Source organism: Rhea americana, unplaced genomic scaffold, assembly GCF_003343005.1.
Source record: "Rhea americana isolate MKP2758 unplaced genomic scaffold, rheAme1 scaffold_5, whole genome shotgun sequence".
NCBI lineage: Eukaryota > Metazoa > Chordata > Aves > Rheiformes > Rheidae > Rhea > Rhea americana.
The window spans coordinates 12,749,431-12,770,619 of NW_028186645.1; the positions used below are offsets into that span (position 1 = coordinate 12,749,431).

The 21,189-nt window shown below is 39.4% G+C and overlaps 1 protein-coding gene across 1 annotated transcript in view; it reads right to left on the bottom strand.

The window, feature by feature from the left end:
• Positions 1-21,189, bottom strand: part of NRXN3 (neurexin 3) — a 960,107-nt gene that overhangs the window by 725,605 nt on the left and 213,313 nt on the right. Inside the window, exons 2-3 of the mRNA XM_085317601.1 lie at positions 13,223-13,524; positions 7,092-7,253 (exon numbers count right to left, since the gene is read on the bottom strand). Coding sequence (XP_085173727.1) covers positions 7,092-7,253; positions 13,223-13,524 — 464 coding nt within the window. The remainder of the gene's footprint in view (positions 1-7,091; positions 7,254-13,222; positions 13,525-21,189) is intronic.

A 21,189-nucleotide genomic window follows, 5' to 3' on the forward strand; every position in this document is an offset into this window, starting at 1 on the left:
TTTACCATTAAGAACATCAGTCAGTTGTGACTCTTACACAGTACTGAAGACATAGGTTCTTCCTGTTGGGAGAAAGTAATATCCAATGGAAAGACATGAAGCAGTAGATAATACATCCCTGTTTTACCTCTTGCTCTATCAATGACTGGCTATATGACGTTGACCAAGCCACACCACATGCATACCTCATTTACAGTATTCAAAGGGAGAAGATAATGATACGTACTTCCTTTGGTACGGCACTTTAGCTTTGGCTTTGAAAGAAACCAGAACTGCTAAGGTCCTTTGAAAAAGCCAGCCACTGAACTCTACAGATGAAGGGCCCTATGAGCTATGTATTATTAATCATTACGAATAAGATTTTTAGTGTCTGTATTTCTTAAGTATAGAGTTACAGTGCTTCAAACTTTGTACCAAAGARAAAAGAATCAGAAACTATGCAAATGTACTCCAAAATTATCAAGATATTTATGTGCCACATCAAACTGACTCAGATATTTTGATCTTTTTTTGAAAAACTTTTTCCTGGAAGTTCTCAGTCTAGGATATTCTACTTTATTCATGTTAAGTATGTGGTAAAAGTTAAGAGATTTAATTCAAGTAAAATGGTATTAGAGAAGAACAAGTTCAGAAACTACATGGATTGCTAGGTACTTTTGTTCATCTATGCCTATACTCCCTCAGATAATTATTAAGTATTAGCACTACGCTACTGTACCACAAGATGCTTTTTTCTCTACATGCTCCACCTGCATCAACAGATCTCACCTCTGGCCTTCAATTGCCTGTGACTCACAGATACTACATAGAAATCTACATCCTGTCTTCTTGCTCCTCACTTCACAGAACAGGTCTCTATGAGCGTGAGCCAATTTTCCACATTGGAAYGGTTGCTTGCTTTGGTTCACAGAATGGGTGCTCCTTTTTTCGCTCATCTTTGCTTAACAATTCCCTAAAAAAGCCACTAGTAAAAAAATAACTAAATTGAGCCTTGTCCAGAGAGGTTGAAATTCATTACTGTGTTAAATGTTAGTATTGGGACCACGCACCATTTAAGACTCATTTCCATTTGACCTAAGTGGTGTTATAGATCTTTACCTACACTTGTGTAGGGGGTAAATTTTCCTCTAGTAATTATTTCTCAGAAAAGACACTTGGCTGATCCCATCTTTTATGGTTATTGGGTGCTGTGCATGTGTAAACATACAGGCAAACCACACAATGGAGGAACAATGCCACTTGCTCCTGGCAGCACAGCAGAGGCCTGGCAGGGCTCTTAAAATGAGCCCTGCTCAAAATATTGTCAAATGTCATCCCTGTCGCTGTCTTCCAAATCAACACGTTATTATATTCATACAACAAGGGCACCAAAAAACTTTATCAATGCCTTCCTGTTATCATTATCAACCTGTTCTACTGGGTACTCTGTGGATGCACACAGATACATAATGCTTGACTCACAATATGTACAGCCTAGAGGTGCAACATTAAATGATTCACTGCTGCAAAAGTGAGGTGGCTATGAGTGAGGGACACGGGCAAAGCTTTACAAGCATCTAGATCCAGAAGTTTAGGAATGAGAGTCCCCATTAGGGCTTTTCGTGATGTTCTTGCCAGAACATCAACAGGAGATGAAAGCTAACAACATGACAGATTTTGAAAAGGATATTCATATCCAGCCTTTCACCAGGCTTTATCTGCCTCTACTTAGTATCATTAGACCCTCCCTTAGTTTTTCAAATATTAAATTTACTAAATAAACAAACAGATTGATCCAAAAACAATAGAGCAGCTGGAGCAGCAGGGGGGAGAACAGCAACATGTGTGGGCAATTAATGTCATTGATGTTCTAATTGTCTCAGCAGAGCACCAGTGAAATTCTTCCCACTGATGATTCCTGACTTACAAGCTCCTCTTATGAGGCTCTGTTAAAACTGTTGTGCTGGAACAGCATAGTGGGCACCCAAATGCTTTTTGGCTATCTGGCCTCCCCATTATGGACGGACTCTTTTTAATATGACCTTCTCCCTCTGCCCTCTTCCCGCTTAGGCTGTTTTTCTCTGCTTCCAACGTCTTTAGCACTTCTCCTTCCACATGCACCATCTATTCAATCTCCTCCAGAGTGTGGCATTCCATCCAGAAAACCTTGTCCTCAAACATAAATCACATCACTATTAATATTATCCATACAAATATGTCTGGAAAAAAAACTGGCTTGCAGACAGCATCTGAGATGTGCACACGGCAACTGGACAAACCTCACGAACCAATTGGAAATCTGGCTCCTGGCAGTTAAATTGCAGAAACAGATGATCTGAGCTTTCACAGCTTTCTCCCATCACAGCCCACTGACCTCTGCTATAATTTTTGCCATATTCCACCCAYATGAAAACCCCACTCCTTCCATCAAGCTGTTACCAACAATCGACATTTTTCAGAATTGAGACTTCGATAAAGCATTGCCAGAAACATGCAAAGATTTCATAAGTTCTCCCACACACATCAATTCTCTACTGGCCACCTTAAGCTCTTCTAAAGCATCTCCATCTGTACTAAGTACTGCTCCAAGTAAACTAAATCTGAACGGCTGGCTCCCTAACAGACTCTAGGAAACATTTTGCTACTCTCCCTTTCCTGGCTATCAGAAATTAAAATCCAGTTTTCCCACCTTGCCTACATAGCTAAAGTTTCCACACAGCCCACTCTCCATCTCCAGTCCTGACTACTTGAACCTCCTCCATGGGACTCCCATCCCATGTCTCCAGTACATGAAAAATACAGCCGTTGGCATTATCTTTCTTATCTTACCGTACTGGCRTTTGCTAAATACTATTAAAAGATCTTCTTCCCTTTTGACCTTCAGGCAGCGCTTCTTTCTTTTTATCCATTCACTGATTCTTAAAGCATTGTCACTCCTTTCCTGATACCTACTAAAAAACAATTGTGCCCATTTGTCATGGATGTGCTACCCAAACTGTAAGTCTGTTTTCCTCCATCATAGGAAATGCACCAGCTTTTCCTCAAAATTCCTCTAGAATAATTTATCTTAAGATAGAAGGTCCAGAAAGTCTTAGATTTTATGCAAATACATTTCATTAATATACATGTTTGATGTCTATATACTGCACTATTTACATATTCTGCCTTTTTAGTTTTTAATGAAAAAGGTTTAGCTTCTATTTTTCAATCTTTCTCCCGCATCACAGTGTCAGTTGTACTGCAACGCAGGACAGGACTGACAAGCTACAGATATCTGTAAAATATAAGCAATGCTACTACATATTGGGATTTATTTAATTCTAATGAAAATGAAATAAAAAATAAAACTATATGTTCAGCACTTGGATTTGTGATGTAGGTATACTACTGCTAGTAACTTAACAGAATCTCTACAATCAGCACCTGTACCTGGCAAGGAAAAGAAGAGACAGGAAAAGTCTATATTCTGTAGTGAGAGGAGGAAATACTGGCTCACTCAGTTCAAAGTAAACATGACTACCTTCACCAGAAGTTTGTCTAGACTTTACAGAGGAGGAGTCCTGAGATCCTTAGTTCCTTGTCAAGAGACCAGCCAACCCTCTTTCTCACTTACTCACTCTCACACTCCAAGGGACTAATTCCTCCTAGTCAAGGCTTATACTCTTTGACAGTATGAAGCTTCAGCTCTGTCAGAGTTGCCCCTCCTCCTACCACCAGTTACAGCTGAGAGTGGAAAAGTCCTTCCCAGCTGCAGAGGGACAGAGAGGATCATTAGGCACTCTGCCCCATTGCACTTCAGCACCTGCATGTAATCTCAGAGGAAGTGGGAAGGCGATGCTTCACTCAGAGTGTCCTCTTAGCCCCCATGCTAGCAGCTTTAGTTACTGCAGTGTGAGGCTAACAATGTAGATGAAATAAGAGATTACAGGTGCAGGTAGAAAGTCTCACCCCAACACCTGTGACAATCACTCTACCTCCATAAGGGCCTCAGACAGCCCCAGGGGAAGACTTCAACAAACACAGAGGAGTAAGAATAGACCTTTCTGCTCTAACACCTTCAAGAGATTGGAACAAGGTTTGGCAGGCTGTTCTTTCTAGGATATTTTTCTTAAAAGCTCAAACTTCTTTAGTACTGGCTGACAAGAGACTAAGTATCCTTCTTTGATGCACAGAAGCTTAAAAACAACCTATAAGGATGCATTTATGAAATATATTGCCATGTGGTGCAGGAAGCCAAGTAAAGTTCCCTGTGGTCAGTTCTGGAACCAGAAATATTACAGACACACGAGTAATGCACTAACCCAGTTTTGCCTCTTTGAGGATCAAAGGTAGCTACCCTTGAAAGTCACGCTGACCTCTACAGACATTCTAGCTTTCAGAGCTAGCTCGGGCTTCTCTCATACCATGCTGCACTGCATTGCACAGATACACCCTAAAACTCAAAAATACTATCCCCTAATTTGGGGTAGATTGAGCTTTGCCATCAGCATCATCTTCTCTAGCAAAGGAGAGAATATCAACACTGTAAGGAGCTTCACAAAGCAAACTAATTTCTGCCTGACTCATTCAAAGCTCCACTTAATGAAAGCACTTCCTGCTTTGACAATTGAGAGTAATTTACTACAAATGCAATGAAAACCCTTCTCAGTCTAAGTAACTGGCTTTCTGGTTAGACCCACTTCCTTGCACATATAAAGATTATGGCTCCACCCGTGATTTTTTTCAGGACTCTGACAGTTATTTAGCGCTTCTCTTTCACCATTAATTGCAGCCTCTGTTTGCTAAAACTAGATCTAGATCTGATAAAAAGCACAGCTGTCAGTTGTCTTTATTCTTTCTAGTAATAGCATGGAGTAACTTGGTCTCTGGCTGAAGGGGTCTGGAGGAATGATGGACTGGAAATGCAGGAAGTCTTAATTGGCAGCATAGCTTTCTTTATGAAATTCTACATTTCCCCATTTATCCCATTTCCAGGTGTTTCCTCCTTACAACCCTGAGCTAMACTTATATCTGGTGAATAGGGTACACTGAAATTGTCCTCACAGCCAGGGAAACATACATTTTGTGCACGTTTTCATGGCAACTGAAAGCATTACATTATCGCTACTAACAGCAGGTTGCTATTAAGCAGACTTGTTTCTCACACCCAGCTAGTACCAGTCCGTGTTTAAGTCTAGACAACTCCTCATACGCATTTCCTGTCATAGCCTAGTCAAATGAAGATTACAAACCACATTCTGATAATCCGTTTTCTTCCTTTCATTCTCATTCTTAAGTGATTGGTTGGGTTTTCTTCACACAGAGCAYTGTAAGACTTGAATGGCTATGTAAGTCACTCTTAGCATATTGTGCAAGCTAACAGAATACAAATGATTATATAAATAGTAAAGCTGCTGAAGATTTTCTTGTTACTTTCTCTGCTCCATTGGCTTGACTTAAAGCATAGATAAAAAATGGCCTCTTCTAAGTGTTATGTTCATATCATTCATAAATAAAATTAAGATCATGATTTAAAGAGACACAAAGAAGCTTCATCTGCCCTCAATTTCAATCAAACTAGAGTGCTCAGTGCCTACAAGAATCAGGCCCAAGGCTCTATGTATGAAAACAAGACGATTTGATCTCTGCCTGACAGATTTATTCAGCAGGGCAGTTTCCTTTCCGATATAATATTGAAGTCATATGCTAATTTCCAGCACATGTGTGTCTCCWTAATTAATCCAGAAGTCAGGTAGGACAGGAGCTCCAGAATGATGGCCATTACTCACATCAAAGGACTGGCACATTATATATAACCCATGACACCATGTGTTGAGCATTTGTCAGACAGTACACTTGTAAAGCAGTTTTGGATATAGAACTACTCAACACTGCTGTTTCCATGACTTCTACATGAAAACTCACTTCTGCCTTCCCTTTGATATTAAATGTTGATGCAAAGAGAATATCATCACAGCCCTTGTGGCTTCAAATAAAATTAGACTGACCCAGCCACACCCTATGAAAAACTGTATTACAGTAAAACTATGACGTTAGGTAGAAAACTCTCACAAGAAACTTAATTCTGAACACGCCAGGAAGCTGACTGATAGAAAACTTCAGCATAGCTTTTAGCAAGCTTTATCTAACACACTCTATGGGCATGTCAATATCTGTATCTTCAATAATGACAGCAATCATTAAAAATTCTATCAGGAGAACTATGAGAAAAAACAAATGCTGACTGTASAGAATGGCTCCTTCTTGATGCCATCTGCATCAAGTTTCAGACATGGGCTGCAGCTTCATCTTTTATTTTAAGGGAACACTAGCCTACTATTCTGATTCCTGCTGCTAGCCAGTCTAACCTCTACTACCAATGTGTGGATTTTCTCAAAGCTGTGACACAGCTGTGACAAAACTATGCGATAAGGGCAGCCCAAGACACAACACAGCATGACACAGCATGATTTTGGAAGCCATCTAGCTTTCCTGACCAATGCATCAATGCTCTGCTGTGTGGAATTACCAATATAGTCTGCTTCATATCTACATACCACATTATTATCATTTCTCCATTATATCCTCATGCTGCATTTTGTCACCTGATTTTATGTATTTTGTACTCCTCAACTCTGAATTTTCTGGTGTTTCTCTATCTTCCTGGATAACTGAGAAATAACTATATTCATAGGTGAAATCCAGGAGGTAGAAAAGATCCTAAAAGGCTTCTGATTGAGTATATTTTTCACCCAAAAATGCTGCTCGGCAATCAACAACTACTTATCTTCCTTTTTTTTTTTAATGGATATTTCCTTAATGCCTAGAGGATTGTATCACTTCCTTCTGAATGGCTAACAGCCTACAGAAGACACATCTTCTGCTATCACATGTATTTTTTCTGTAATCCAGTACTAGAAGTCTGACTCTTAACAAAAGACTGTGAGTTTGTGATTGATGCCTTGTGTCCAGCTGAATGATGAGTTTATCCTTATTGAGCTGTTGCAATATTAGCATAAAATTCAGCATCAAGGAAAGACACTGAGTGTATAATGAGAAGGTGGGAAACAGTGATAATTTARAAAAAACAATATTACAGAAACAAGAAAAGGTCATTATTTTGAAACAGTTACCTCTTTGAGGCAGCCCATGAAGTTGTTGCTTACTGGAGAGCCAGGTAAATCGGCAGTACTGGGACTCCCTCCCACATAAAAGAAGTCATCTGAACCCAGCATGGTGTAGTCCTCCTGGGTGTAGCCCGTGGTGGTAAGGATGCCATCCACAGAAATTGTCACCTGTTCAAGGAACACAATGAACAAAGAAAATCCCAGCAATGACCTTATGATCCTGAACAGAAAAAGTTACCTTCCCTATATTTTTACATCAGTTTTATTACGGATTTTGTTGAGAATTGGCGTGTATTTTTTAGCACAACCAAGCTCCATTTTCTGGTCTGCTTTACCCACAACAGAAATACTCCACCATTTGCTTATCCCCTCTTTGGTACAACAGTGCTGCCAGACTGATCCTGCAGTGCACACATTATGATGCTTTCCATCTAGTCAGGCCAGAAAATGGAACTGTCCTTGAAAGAGATTTTTGATATTAGCTGGTTTTATGATTAATTAGTATTTATTTAATGATTACAGTTAGTTATGGTTGTTAGTAAAAAAAAAAAAAAAAAAACACTAATGAAGACCAGGTTGGTATTTTTTATTTTTTATGTTTCTTTTGCTCACAGCACACTGATGGATCATGCATTCGGGGAGGGGTGGGAAAAGGATTTCACTTTCAATACATTATGGATGTGCATGCCATGTACCTAGAAAGACACACACCCACCACCTACCACAGAAATAAAGAATTAAAAAAAAAAATACATTTTACAGGCTAAATCATAGTCAAAATATAAATAGGAAAGAAATGAAGAACAAAATAAAATAAAAATAAGATCAACAATACACCAACATATGTGACAGAAGCAGAGAAGAGAAAGAAAGAAAACACAAAGCGTGCACACACTGCACTTTGACATATCATGCTAATGTATCTGGAGCACAGAAAGATGACATGAAAAAAAGAGAGAAAAGAGAGAGAGAAAAAAATTTCACACTCGCATGCAATCATCAAAAATAAAAATACCAAACAAAACTCAGAATAATCCAAAACAAAATGAAGTCCCCAAGACCTCTAAACCCAAGCACATGGAGGGTGAAGGGGAACGGAAGGAGAGGGACAGAGAGGAGCAAGTGAATTTGATGTGTTTTGCTTAGATGTTGTTAGTGGTTTAAAGGGAATATGGAGGAAAATAGATTGAGGTCAGTAGGAGACAGACGATTCACCAGACATGGACATGCCATGCAGAGTGTGTACTGAAACAAACAATCGGCTGAACTCCTTTCAGCCAGGGCAGGTATAAGGTCGGAGAGAGCAAGAGAAAGTGAAAGAGAGGAGAGAAAAAGAAGGGAGGATGGTGAGGGGAAATTGGGAGAAAGAGGACAACTCTGGCCAGTTTGCCTATAACAGCCATTGCCACAACAAAAGGATGAGAGAAAAAGAGAGCCTTCACCACAACAGACTAGAGGCCCTGCAATGGTTCTAATCTAGAAACTTTCAGAGTAAGAAACAAAAATCAAAAGGGACAAAGGAGGGGAAAAAAAGCTAAACTCAGAAGCAAGGGAATTAGAATAGAAAACAACAACTAAAGAGGGAGATGAAGAAATCAATGAAAGAAATGTCCAGACCCCATTTCCAGAAAAGTTGTGTTTGTTTTGTTGTTCAGATTTTTTCTTAAAAAAAAAAGAAATGAAAAAAAAGAAAAATAAATGGAAAAATGTGCTTTCAATGAAATTAAAATAAAATCAAAGGAAGAAGTAAGTATAAAGGAGGGGGGGAAAGGAGGGGATAAGGGAAGGAAAAGGCAGGTAACACGGCAAACCCAAAAAAAGAGACAATAAGAATGATATCTACCAGACAATGTAGTTTGTTTACCATAGCGTGTCCAATGCCTGAGTGCTTTGCGGAAAAGGGGGAAGAAAGGAAATTAAAAAATCGTGAACAGAACGATTGTTAATTAAAATAACTAAAAGCAAAGATGAGTCGTTAGGGTGTTAGTACATTAGTTGGTTAGTAAAAATGACACATTGCATGAATGGTCTAGTGTTAGTCTTTCAAAAAAAGGCGTGGGGCACCTGACACACACAGAGTGAGAAAGAGGACAATATGACCAGGACTCTATGGGGAACCATGCCATTTAGACTGTAAAGAGGGAGAGTTCTGCCTAGTCTTCCCACTCTGGTGTTACTCATTAACTCCCATCCTCACATATCTTATCCAGAACTGGATCTAAGTCAAAACAGTGCAATACTTACTATTCAAATACCCATCAAGGTGTCTCCCCTGAATGAGAACCGTTCCCTCAAATGTAGACATCATTTTGCCCCTTCAGCACAAACACAATCCTTTCCTTCCACCCACCATGATCTCTACTTCCCTGCTGCTCTTCTAAGCTTTACTACCCTGAAGCACTGCACAGTACTGTAAGTAGGCCAAAATTTCCTTCGGCTGAAGAATGCAGATGAAGATGAATCCAAGCCTCTTGGGAATGGCTTTCCAAGTTTCCCAGTTTGTAGGGTTCTATACAGCAGGTGAGTTTGTGACTTTCAGAAGGATACAAAAATATATGTTTGGTTGGTTGTCTGTAGTTCGCCTGTGTGATCTGAGAGTATAAGAGATGAATTTCTAGGTAGGAAGAACTGTGTCAAGGAATTTTGTAGGAAGAATTGTGTCAGGTTGTCTGTGTTAGYGTTCGAAGACAGAAGGTTGACAATACTTACAGTCTCTCCTTTTGTCTGCAATATCTCATTTATATTACAGAGCTAGGGGCACTCACCAGTTGGTTCTCTTAATTCGGTTTAGCAGCTGCTTTGTTGTTCCCTCCCAAGGCACGCAGATGCCAACTGCTCAAATTTATGCATTGTTTCTTAGTTGCTTTTTAGCATCTGGGGAACTCAAGATCTTTACAGCAGATTTTGCAGAATAACTAGCTTCAGTGTTAATGGAGAAGTGCAGCCTGTGCAGTCCTTGTTCCATTCTGATCCAAGTTGACAAAAATAACCCTAAATTACACAAATAAGATCTGTTCTGCCGCATGTAAAATTATCTTCTGGATATTACAGGAAGTTGTGCGTTGATTAAGGAAATAAAGTTTGTGAAAATTTCATGGGAGTGAACATAATGTTATCAGGTCCTAAGTCTATTTTATTTATCTTTGGAAATGAAATAACAATCTACAGCTGGTGTTTTGGGTCCAATGAACTCCAAGTCCTCTGAAATCTTCAAAGTCGTCTCACTTTGAGGATATGCTGTATTATTATTAAATCCAATTTTACAAATAAGGAAGTTGTGGTACAGAGTGGGTGACAGAGTATGCCAAAAATGACATAGACTGTCAGCAGTAGAACTGTAGACAGACATGGAAAGTCTGACCTTCAGTCTCCTCCACTTCTCCTTCCACCAAGTAACACTGCCCCAAACGTGATCTGAAAGTTCTGGTAAAATATAGCAATGATCCTATTTCTAGTAAAAGTTTCTCACAAGGCAGAAAACAGGGCTTAATGCTAACTGAAATAATAAGATAAATAAACAAGGAGATTTGTTTTGACATTAACAATCACTACTTAAGGGAATCTGTGGGTTCACTTGGTTTGTCTCTAAGGAGATTAACTCCTGCAATAATCACTTGATCTAAAAAAAACCCAAAATACTTAGTATTCTTCTAGTTTATCTGCAAAATGTTTAACAAATCCAAAAAATACCAGGCAAAAAACTCAGCTATTAAAAGTTCTGCTCCAGTTCCAGGAACAGCTAAGAAATTATACAAATTCTCCTCCTCTCCCCACCGCCTAAAAGTGCAGAGGAACAGACTAGATGGCATCTTGAAGCTCCTGCTAGCCTTTTTACCTGGAATTATTTTAGCTCTGGATGATATTCTTGGAATTTCTAAACTTTTATTTTTTAAGGTCATTTTAATGAGCAATGTATTTCTCTCCAGTGCAATGTTCTCAATCAATTATAAAGAGGCTATTAATTTCCTTATAAAACCTCAATATTCAATGTTCTTTGCATCCTCTTTTTTGAAGAAACATAGGCACAGCTGGAAACCAGAATTTTCCAAATGAGCTAGACTACATCATACAGTAAGTCTACACATGAATTTGTGTCAGGAAAGATGCTTAGTCAATAATTTATTACATACAAAATTATATATTTTGTCCTTTACTACATCTTCTGTAGTAAGACCTCAAAGGACTTCGCATACATTATTAAACTAAGACAAATGGACTGTCTTAAAAACAGTTAAATATTTTACAGATAAAGAAACATACTCTCTCTTATTCTCTCTCTCCCCTTACCCCTCCCCCCATGTATCTCTCTTACACAGATGCATACACATATATTATATAAGCTGCTGGAAGCTGCTGTCGAAGAGTCAATATTGTGTCCATATCTTTTTTTGTTAAATGAAATCTTTAAAATGTCAAGATATATGGTGACCAATCTCAGTTGTGTCCTGAAACTTGTCTGTAGCAAATATTAATTAAATATCAATCATTCAAGTTTTCAATCTCTTTCAAACTCTTTATCCTGAAGATTGAAGGGTTTTAAGACTTCCTGATTCTCTACAGTATCAATTAAAATTAAGAATGGCACAGCCATCTTATTAAAACATTCCCTGTCTTGCCCAGTCAATTAAGACTCTAAGAATTCAAGATCACATGGAAATACTCAGCGTGAATAAATCAGAGAGGTAGAAATTTGAGATGCTACTTTACTGGCAAGGGACTCCCCTGCTTCTAAATATCACCAAAAAACTTTCCTGGTCTAGTCAAACACAAAGAGGCATAGATATAGTTCCATTTAATTGTGGGTTCTGAAAACAAACCAAAACAAAAATCMCCCCCTGAAAGATTAGGAAGCGAGACTAAGAGCTTCCCATTCAGCTGTGACCTCTCCCCACTTTCTACTTCTTCAAGATTCAAACCAATCATAGCATGAAGCATGCATACATTTTGCTGCAAGCACAGTTTCTCATTGAAAACTAGTCCCCCCACCCCACACCAAAAGTATGATTAACTAAAATGACCAATTCAGAGAGATACAGAGACCAGCCACTCTCACAGCATCTGAAAATAACAAACACATCAAACTGATATATTCTCTTTGACACTCCAGATTGACAGGCCTCAACCAGTTGCTGTATATTCCTTTAATGTAACAATGGAACATCACCTGATAGAGTTGTCTGCTTAGAAATTAGTATGCAGATATACAAAATTACAGTGGTAAAATCAGACCAAACTTTTCCAAAGTGGAATTGTAGAGTATTGGACTGGGCTAGAGTTGCTTAGCTTTTTTGGTCCTTCCACTTTTCCAGTCCTCACAGCCAACAGAAGACTCTCATAGGCAGAGACATAAGGAATAARGTAGACTCTCATTACAGAAATAAGAGGGGGGAATAAAAAAGAGGAAAAGAAGAACAGAGAATCAAGAACACTCGGAAAGACTTCAGCCAATTCATTCCAAAGCTATAAAGTTAAAATAACTACACACATACCCACCAGCCTGCATACCTGTACATACATACAAAACAAGAAAGAAGGAAAAAGGAAAAAAAAGAAAGAAGAAAGAGGAAGACGGGGGAAAAAGGAAAAGGGAAAAAGGAAAAAGAAAAAGGAAAAAAGAAATAAGAGAAAAAAGAAATAAGAGAAAAAGAAAAAAGAAGAAAGAAGACTTCTAGAATTAGAATTATGACATCACGGCAATGGTTAAACCAATTAACAAAGCTTAAAGAAAAACGAGAGAGGTGTAGAGCATTGGCTGCTGAAAAAAAGACTGTTCCCATGCTAATTAAATGTAACAAGAATATTACTGATAAGATTGAATCACAATTAAGGAAATAATAATATAAAAAAGAGAATAAAAAATAAAACAGGAAAAGGGAGAAGAAAGTAAACCTATATCACAAGTTTTTATTACTAAATCAAACTAGGAAAAAGAGGAAATTAATAAAGTAGAAATGGAGATATCACAACAGGGCTAAATTCTCTTCAACTTGTGGTCTTTCATTGTCCCTTGCATATTGAGAACCGGAAAATGTAAAGAGACTTAGCAAGAAAGCATTCCCATTTCTCCTTTACTTCCTCCCACCTGCCCCTGTCCAAATAAAATMGTTTTCCCAGCATTTTCTCCCCTTCACCATTACCTGCCGCAAGTTGCGTGTCACTTTAACGTCATGCCATGCGTTGTCATTGAATTTGCCATTGACAGGCTCCACAATGGCCTCGAAGGCCCCAGACCCCAGGTTAATGACTAGCGAGACTGCTCCATCTTTCAGAGCCAGGTTGACATAATCAGCCGACTTGCCAGTGTGCAGAATAAGCCCGTTGCGTTGCCATGTCTTGAAGGAGAGAGTGATCTCATCGCTGCTGCTCTGGATGGGGTTTTGAGACAGGTCATAGCAAAGATATTCTGAGCCTCGGAAAGTGGCCATGTTCTCATCTCGTGCTGAAAAAGAAGGGRAAAAAAAAAGCTATTTAACAGTTAGCCAAAAAGAGATTTAAGATCATTATGAAATGTTTAAGAAATCCCACAGCACTGGTAATGTTCTATGCAACTCTATACCATGACATGTTAATGATTGTACTACTCCTGTTGTAGTATGGCTATCAAAAGAATTAACAGCAGGGTCCACAGTCTCTATAAATTTCAGTATTGTATTTTCCACTGTTATACTGCAGAAAGAACTATCACCACAGGGACCATTCAGAAGTATACAGTGGATCTAGCAAAAAGCGCCTTTAAAGATACTGTTACAAGACAATTTACATCCACTTGAGGAAACAACAGAAGACTCCACTATTAACTGTCATCTATGAACTGTGCACAAATGTTTTGAAAGGAATTAATATTCTCCCCAGAGATTAATATTTAGATTAATTACTGATGTCACCTTTAGTAATCACAATTCATCTGCTAGGCCAGTTAAGCTGGACAGCAGAATGTAATACTGATTGAACAGTCCCTTTCTTTCAACAAAGAGACCCAGAAGGCCACATRAAACATTCGTCTACAGCTGTAAGAAGCGAGGTTGGTGGTAAACACTTCTCAGAACTTTGTTTGATTGCCTTACTGGAGTTCTGTTAATACATAACCRTATCTTTTAACTGCAGTAGAAATAAACTCAGGGTATCATTCACACAGAACATGACATATTTCCTCATTAAACAATAAAATCTCATGTATGCAGAGTATAGTAGGGAAAATCAATAGCCTTGTTTCTTACTGACTGGATGCAGCATTTGAATGTCATTCTATAGAATGAAATGCCAACCTGAAAATCCTTTGTGTAAGTTGGGAGTCTACTTCCCAATATCTGAGCTTCCACTCTCACATAGAACCAATTCTTCTATCAAATTGCACTAATGTGACCACAGTCAGCTAAGCACCCTGATTTCACGCAACGGAAAGAATACAAGGCTGTGGTGGCAGAGTTCGTAGGAGGGCTATCTACASCCTATTTCTTCCTAGTGCATTTCAGGAGATAATTCCATTACAGTAGAGTCTATACAGATCTACTGACCTCCTTTCTCAGTATTGTAGCACATTTTTGACTCCCAGCCATGAAAACAAGTCTGAGCATGAATGACTACATGGTGCAAGCAGTCAAGCTATCACTACTTACAACCCACTGCATATGGCAAGCAAGTGCTGATGCTATTGCCATTGACATATTAACTGCAGTTTTCTGCTTCATTTTGTCTCATTTGGAAATCCTAATAAATATTGGCCAGAATTTGTTAATACAAGACTGAGGGGAAAATACTTGTTGTCATAGCTATTCTTGAAAAATAACTATACGATGAAATCCACATCTTCACATCATGAAATGGGAGTCACAAAAGAGCACAATGCTGCAACATGAATATATACCACCCTCAAGTGATAAGTCTGCATTAAACACAGAGTTTTGAAGTCTTGACTGAGTGTATCACAGAATGAACTCCTTAAAAAATCTAGGCTCTATGACAGCAGCTGTAACCCATCTTTACAATTGTGTGAGTGTACTGTGTGTCAATATAACCCTGTGAGCATAGAGTARCACAGACTTCATGCAATAGCACAATTTAGAAGCCAACTGGCAAAAAAGTAGCTTTACAGAAAAGGACCCAGGGGTCCCAGTGGACAAGTTGGACACAAGTCAGCAGTTGGCCTTTTCAACAAAGAAGGCCAACTGCATCCTATGCTCTACTTGCGAAATTGTGGCCAGCAGGTCCAGAAGATTGATTCTTCTCATCTTTTAGGGACTTGTTCAGTACTGTGCCTGGTATTGAGCTCCCCAGTACAAAAATGATCTTGACATACTGCAGCAAGTCTAGCAGAGAGTGACTAAGATGCTCAGGGCACTGCTACAGATGACATATGCAGAAAGGCTGAGAGTCTTAAGAAAAGAGAGCTCAGGGGAAGTCTTATTGCTATCTACATCTTCCTAGTGGTACAGCATAAAAAAAGACAGTGCCAGATTCTTCTCAGAGGTACACGAAGGAAGGATGAGAGGCAAGGGATACAACTGGAACACAAGAAATTCTTACCCAAAATAAAAAAGATGTTTCACCATGAGAGTGGTGGAACACTGTAAGAAGGGCCTAGAGGTATCATTACACCTCCAACCTTAGAGATATTCAAAACTCCACTTGGGCAAGGCCATGAGCTGCCTGCTCTAACGAGACATTCTCTAAACAGGCAGTCAGACTGGATGGCCTCTGGATGTCCCTTCCAAATTACATGATTCTGTGATTCTGTTCTGAATACGTTTAGCTACCACCAAGGAMTACATATGCTTGTGTTAATATACAACCCGTCTAAGAACAGATTGTTTATACTGATTGCAGTTCTGAAAGTGTCAGAGCCAAGAGCTTAACAACATTCTCCACTATGGTAACTCCCCTGCCTAGTCACTTCTCATCCTTTGGAAGGAAATGTGTTGCAATCAAGTTGGACACGTGCTCTATATACCTGCAGGAAATTCAAATAGCTGGCATCTGAGGTCAGGAGTCAAACACAAACACTATGACTAAGTCATTCTCCCCAAAGCCATAGATTTGTGAAGCACTGAATATATATTGAACGTCTTTGGGAGGAGGGCAGAAAGAGGGCACAGGGGGTTGATTGTTCACTCAATACAAGAAATATTAATAGGGCTCATTTACAGTTCCTCARCCACTTCGACAAAATCTCACTGGTCTACTCAGTACAAAGGAGAAGGTAAAGAGTACATTAGAAATCTAAATGTAAGTAAAGGCAATCACTGCCAACTCATCAAAACATGGCAGACAAAATTCAGAAAGATATTCCTCTTATATTTTTACTTGCACCACTACTTTTAATATAAGGAGGTATCAACTCACCCCTGCACGCAACAAAGCCATCTTCTGTTTCTTCTGGTCACCTGCCACTTACTATTGTCACGAATGGGATTCTGGACCTGTTCCATCCTTGTATTCTTTCTGCTTTTATTTCCTGAAAGCAGATCTTGGGAGAACACCACCTATTTCTGATTCATATATTATTACAATTCTTTTCCTCCTCCTGTGCTTCCGACCTGTCTATCCTCTGGATAGGCATTAAATTTGCATAAGTAATACTGGMCACTCACTAAAAGCTGGCATACCCAAGCCAATCAAAATTCACACCTGTCTACCCCATGCCTCAGAAGCACAACTCCCAGAGTAAATATACTCTCTAAAAATATATTCTCCAAACCAATAATTCCTAAACTGTGATCTGTGGGTAACTGGTAAACCACTAGGCTCCAACCTCTGAAGACCTATGTGTATTCCTTCAAGCTGCAACACAATGACTTCTTTTTAGTCCTGTGGCCTGACTGGACACAGGGAAGGCTCTTTACCAAGCACAGCTGTTCCACACTGGGCTGTGTGTTAGGACCCTCTAAAATATGTGATGTTGTCACTGGCAAACAATCTCCACTCAAGGAATTTCACTTAATTTAAATTTAATGCCAACTGACATAAATCTTTAATTACTGATTTGGGCATTGAGAAACAAAGACAACGTATACAGTTAAACATACAGGGAAGCACCTTTACTCCCCTTTTCTTGGCTCAACTTCAGTCCACCAGCTCTCTTTTCTCCTTCCTAATCTCAATTTCCTTGTTTATGCCACATGCTATACTCAGCCCTCTCCACCCCCGTTTCCTTCAGTGAGGCAACGAGCGCCACAGGATGTTGCGGCCAGGCCCTAGGGGTTTCCTTCTGCCACTCTAAGCTTCTTAGGCTTTTCTTCCACTGCCCCTTCCTTCTTACTGTATCACTGCCCTGGTATGGGTTTCAAGGGCTGCAGTCTCCTCAGAGGTATGCCTACTCATTATGGAGTGCCTCCAGCTGTGCCCCTTTCTGCTCAGTTCCTCCATTTCATCTCTCCATATGCAGCTCTTCAAATCTCTCCTCATGTCTTGTTATGTCTTCTGCTGTGCTCCCTGCATGTCTCCTCCCRTCTCCTGCCCCTGGCGACTATGGTCCTTTCTTAAATACACAATCAAGGGCATTGTGTGCCTCTCTAGCCAACAGGTTTGTCCCTCCTTAGGGAGCCCGTTGGAACTGGCTGCGACTGGCCCAAGGCCGTTCCCAGTCCCCTCCCACGTAGGGCATCCCACAGGCCACTCTAGGGTAAACCTGCTACCTGTTCCAGGACAGCTGTCTGCCACAGAAAAGCATATGAGAATCACTGGAGAGCACGGAGGGGAACAAGGGACATGCATGCTCTCCACAGTGCATGATTTAGTGGAGCAAAAGCCTTGAATAGGCTGCAGGTCTCTCAGTATCTCCATGCTTGTGGGCATGGTCTGGTGATGTCTGTAAGACCAAAGAGAGGTAAATCATCTATCATTTATTAACTCCTGACTTTCATGCTATACATTTCTGAAGACTCCATAAACTTTCCACAAAAAGGAGATCAGACACAGGGGATGCAAAGAGCGATGCTAACTTGCACTGTGGGTATATATGGCTTTTATATTCTTGAAACAATTTCATAGGGTACCAAAGAGCTTCTGCATAGTAACATGACTAACCTACAATAGTTAAATGTAACTCAGAGTCAGTAGGAGTCATTGGTTTATGTCACATGTAAAAAATGGACCAAGCCCCGATTTTCCTGGAATGTGAAACTCTCTATATATTAAATGATACTACCCTGCAGTGATGTTGCAGCTGTTCAAGTGTGACAATGCAACTCTTTTCCTATACATCAAAATAAATTTTATTTACAGTAGCATTTAGAATATGTTTGCAAACTACTGATGTATACATGATTTGCAAGTGTTAATTTTTAACTCAGTTAACACTAGATACACAAAAATCACAATCTGAAAGCAAATTACTTAGTACATGTAAACAATTAAATATTCCATCTTTCTTGTTAGTATTAGCCTAACCACATTCACATGACTAAATTCTCTGCAACTAGATTTTCTACAGAGCTGGCAGAACAGTAAGAAATTCCACATTCATATTTAACACTTAATATATTCAAAGCCTCACAGAAATCAACAGAGGAGGAGTGAAACTCAGGATCTTCAAACTGACCATCATAGACCAAGTCCTTGAGTTAGTGGAGTCATCCCTTCACTATAAAGGTATGAGAAAACATTACTCTTTTGACTAATGATTAACTTGCACAGCTAGCATATTAAGCACTTAACACGACCACTCTGCTGCAATGCCTATTTTGCAAGCCTCAGGTCTGTCCCTGGTCAAATTCTCAAAGCAGCTTCCATTCAGTACTATGGGCAGACAGCAAGAATGGAAACAAATACACAGCCCTCACTACCTGAGCCAAGCTTCTGGCCCCTCTCAGCCTGCAGAAACTCCCAGGGCTTGCTAAGTCAGGTCCCAAGACAGGTAAAGACTGAGGATCTTTCCATATTATACACAGCTATACTTCCCATTTAGAAGAGCCAGACAGTGACTTTTAAATTCAGTTTCTATGTGCAAAGCTGCTCCTACATGCTTCTGTTACAGGTCTTTCTACAAAAAAAAAAAAAAAAAAAAGGACTCAAATTAAGAGCTGGAGAAACCACGGCATTCCGAGTCACATACAAGGAAACTAAGATGCAGATATTTAAAGCATATATTCGTGGCCACCAGGAAACTCTGTAGTATAGGAAGCATTTCAGACCTCCTAGTTCCCAATCTTGGGCTGATTTGACTAGTCTGTATGTATTGAAAGAAACCAAGCTCTTATTTCTTCCATCCTATTAGGAAGTCACCCCACCAAAGCATCTTGGAACTTTATGTTTGTGAAGCTGGAAACAGCACATCCTAGAAGCATGGATTCTGCCCAAGGGCAGGAAGTCAAAAACAGCATCTGCTCAGGATTTCTGGTCTCAGAAAAAATTAGGAAGCACTTAGAAAAATAAAATGGAGAATGCCTTTCTTGAAGTTTCCTGGAAATTTTAAGTAGAGTTCTTAATAAAGAGAAGTCAACTGTTAACCTTCTGTCAACACCCACTGCATTACAGCAATATCCCTCAGTATGTGAGGGGGTCTATCTGACTGGAGGAGGGTTTACAGCCAACACTGGCGCATGTTTTTTGTCAGCAAGAAAAGCAAATTCTTTGCACTGCTTAAGAATTAACAATCACTGCAGTGCTTAATGGGCTTTACCTTATCTGAGTGGTTTGTTGTACTTCGCATGGAAAAGCTGGTGCTGTCTGATAGCCCAGGAATGGTCTAACACTGTCAAGTGTCAGGCTTCACTGCCAAACCACAGTGCATTAATGACTGAGGCAGCAAAACAGCTGGATCCTCCCTTGACCTTCTGTCAAATAGTGGTCAATATGGAGAAAATATTTACAGGATCCTTTTCTCCCTAATAGTTAACAATTATTAACAATTCTCTGTAACACAGGAAAATCCTACACGTATGAAACTTTCCTCAAATAGATCTGATTCCAAAGTTGATCACTGATCACAGAACAATTAACATTAAAATAAAAGACTGCTATCCACAATGACAGACAAAAAATATCTTCCTGTTGATCATAACCAAATTCTGAATAAATCTAGAACACAGAAGGAAAAATACCAATATGCTCCAAAGGTACTGTGGATAGATAATGAATTCAGTACAATAAGAATATAACACAGTTTTATAAAATTCAGCTATGTAGAAGACCTATGAGAAGCTATGTGTGAGGGGGAGAAAAAGGCAACAGCTCTCACTGTTGGCATTAGTCCTCCTGCACGAATGATGAACTTTCCTTATCTAAGTATATGCTAGTGGAATCAATAGAGTATTATAGCACATCCACATTATTCATCAGTGGTTCTGAACTTACTGTATTTGGCCATCAGCTATGCTTTTGGTAGCATGACATGTAATACAGGGAAACTATCCAATTTATTTCTAATAGGATGACTGGATAAGATAATGATCCTAGCAGGCACAACTGAATGGGGTGGTTTTTTTGGAAGGAATTTTATTGCAGTCTTCCTGTACTGCTGAAGTTAACAGGTGTTCCTGTATATGCAGTAATCTGCTGTGTTACTGAATAGCTGGGCATGGATGTGACTAAATGTGTTAGTGCCAGCATGTATATCTTTGCTTCTTTTCTATAGTAACTTTTACTGTCAACAAGAATTCTAGTGTTTAAAATTTCTAAYACAGCTGAAGGAAATTTTTTGATCTGGATCATCATGAGTTCATGAAAAAATAACTAAGATTCTAAAAATCCAGATATGAACTTTGTGAACTAAGGTGAAAATAGACTTATAAGCCATTGTAGATGATGAGACATGAGAGACTAAGGCATCATCTCCCAAAGGAAGTGGTAGAATTCCAGTCTGGACAAAACCTCATGAAATACGTGAGGAAGTAATTCTCTTCTGGCCAGAAAGGCTGTACTGAGAGTGATCTACAGTATCTATGATCCTCCAACATGCTGTGATGTTGTAGAACAATGAAACATTTATATTCTGTGAATCACTTTCATGTGTATCTGACGTTCTCTCAGAGTTTAGGGGAGGAGAAACTGTACATCAAATATCACAGAAACAATAACTCAGCCAACACCTCTGAAGGACAAAAAAGGTGAACTATTTCCACCACCTGCTGAAAGAGTTGTCCAGTCACTGAATGCTGAAATCCTAATG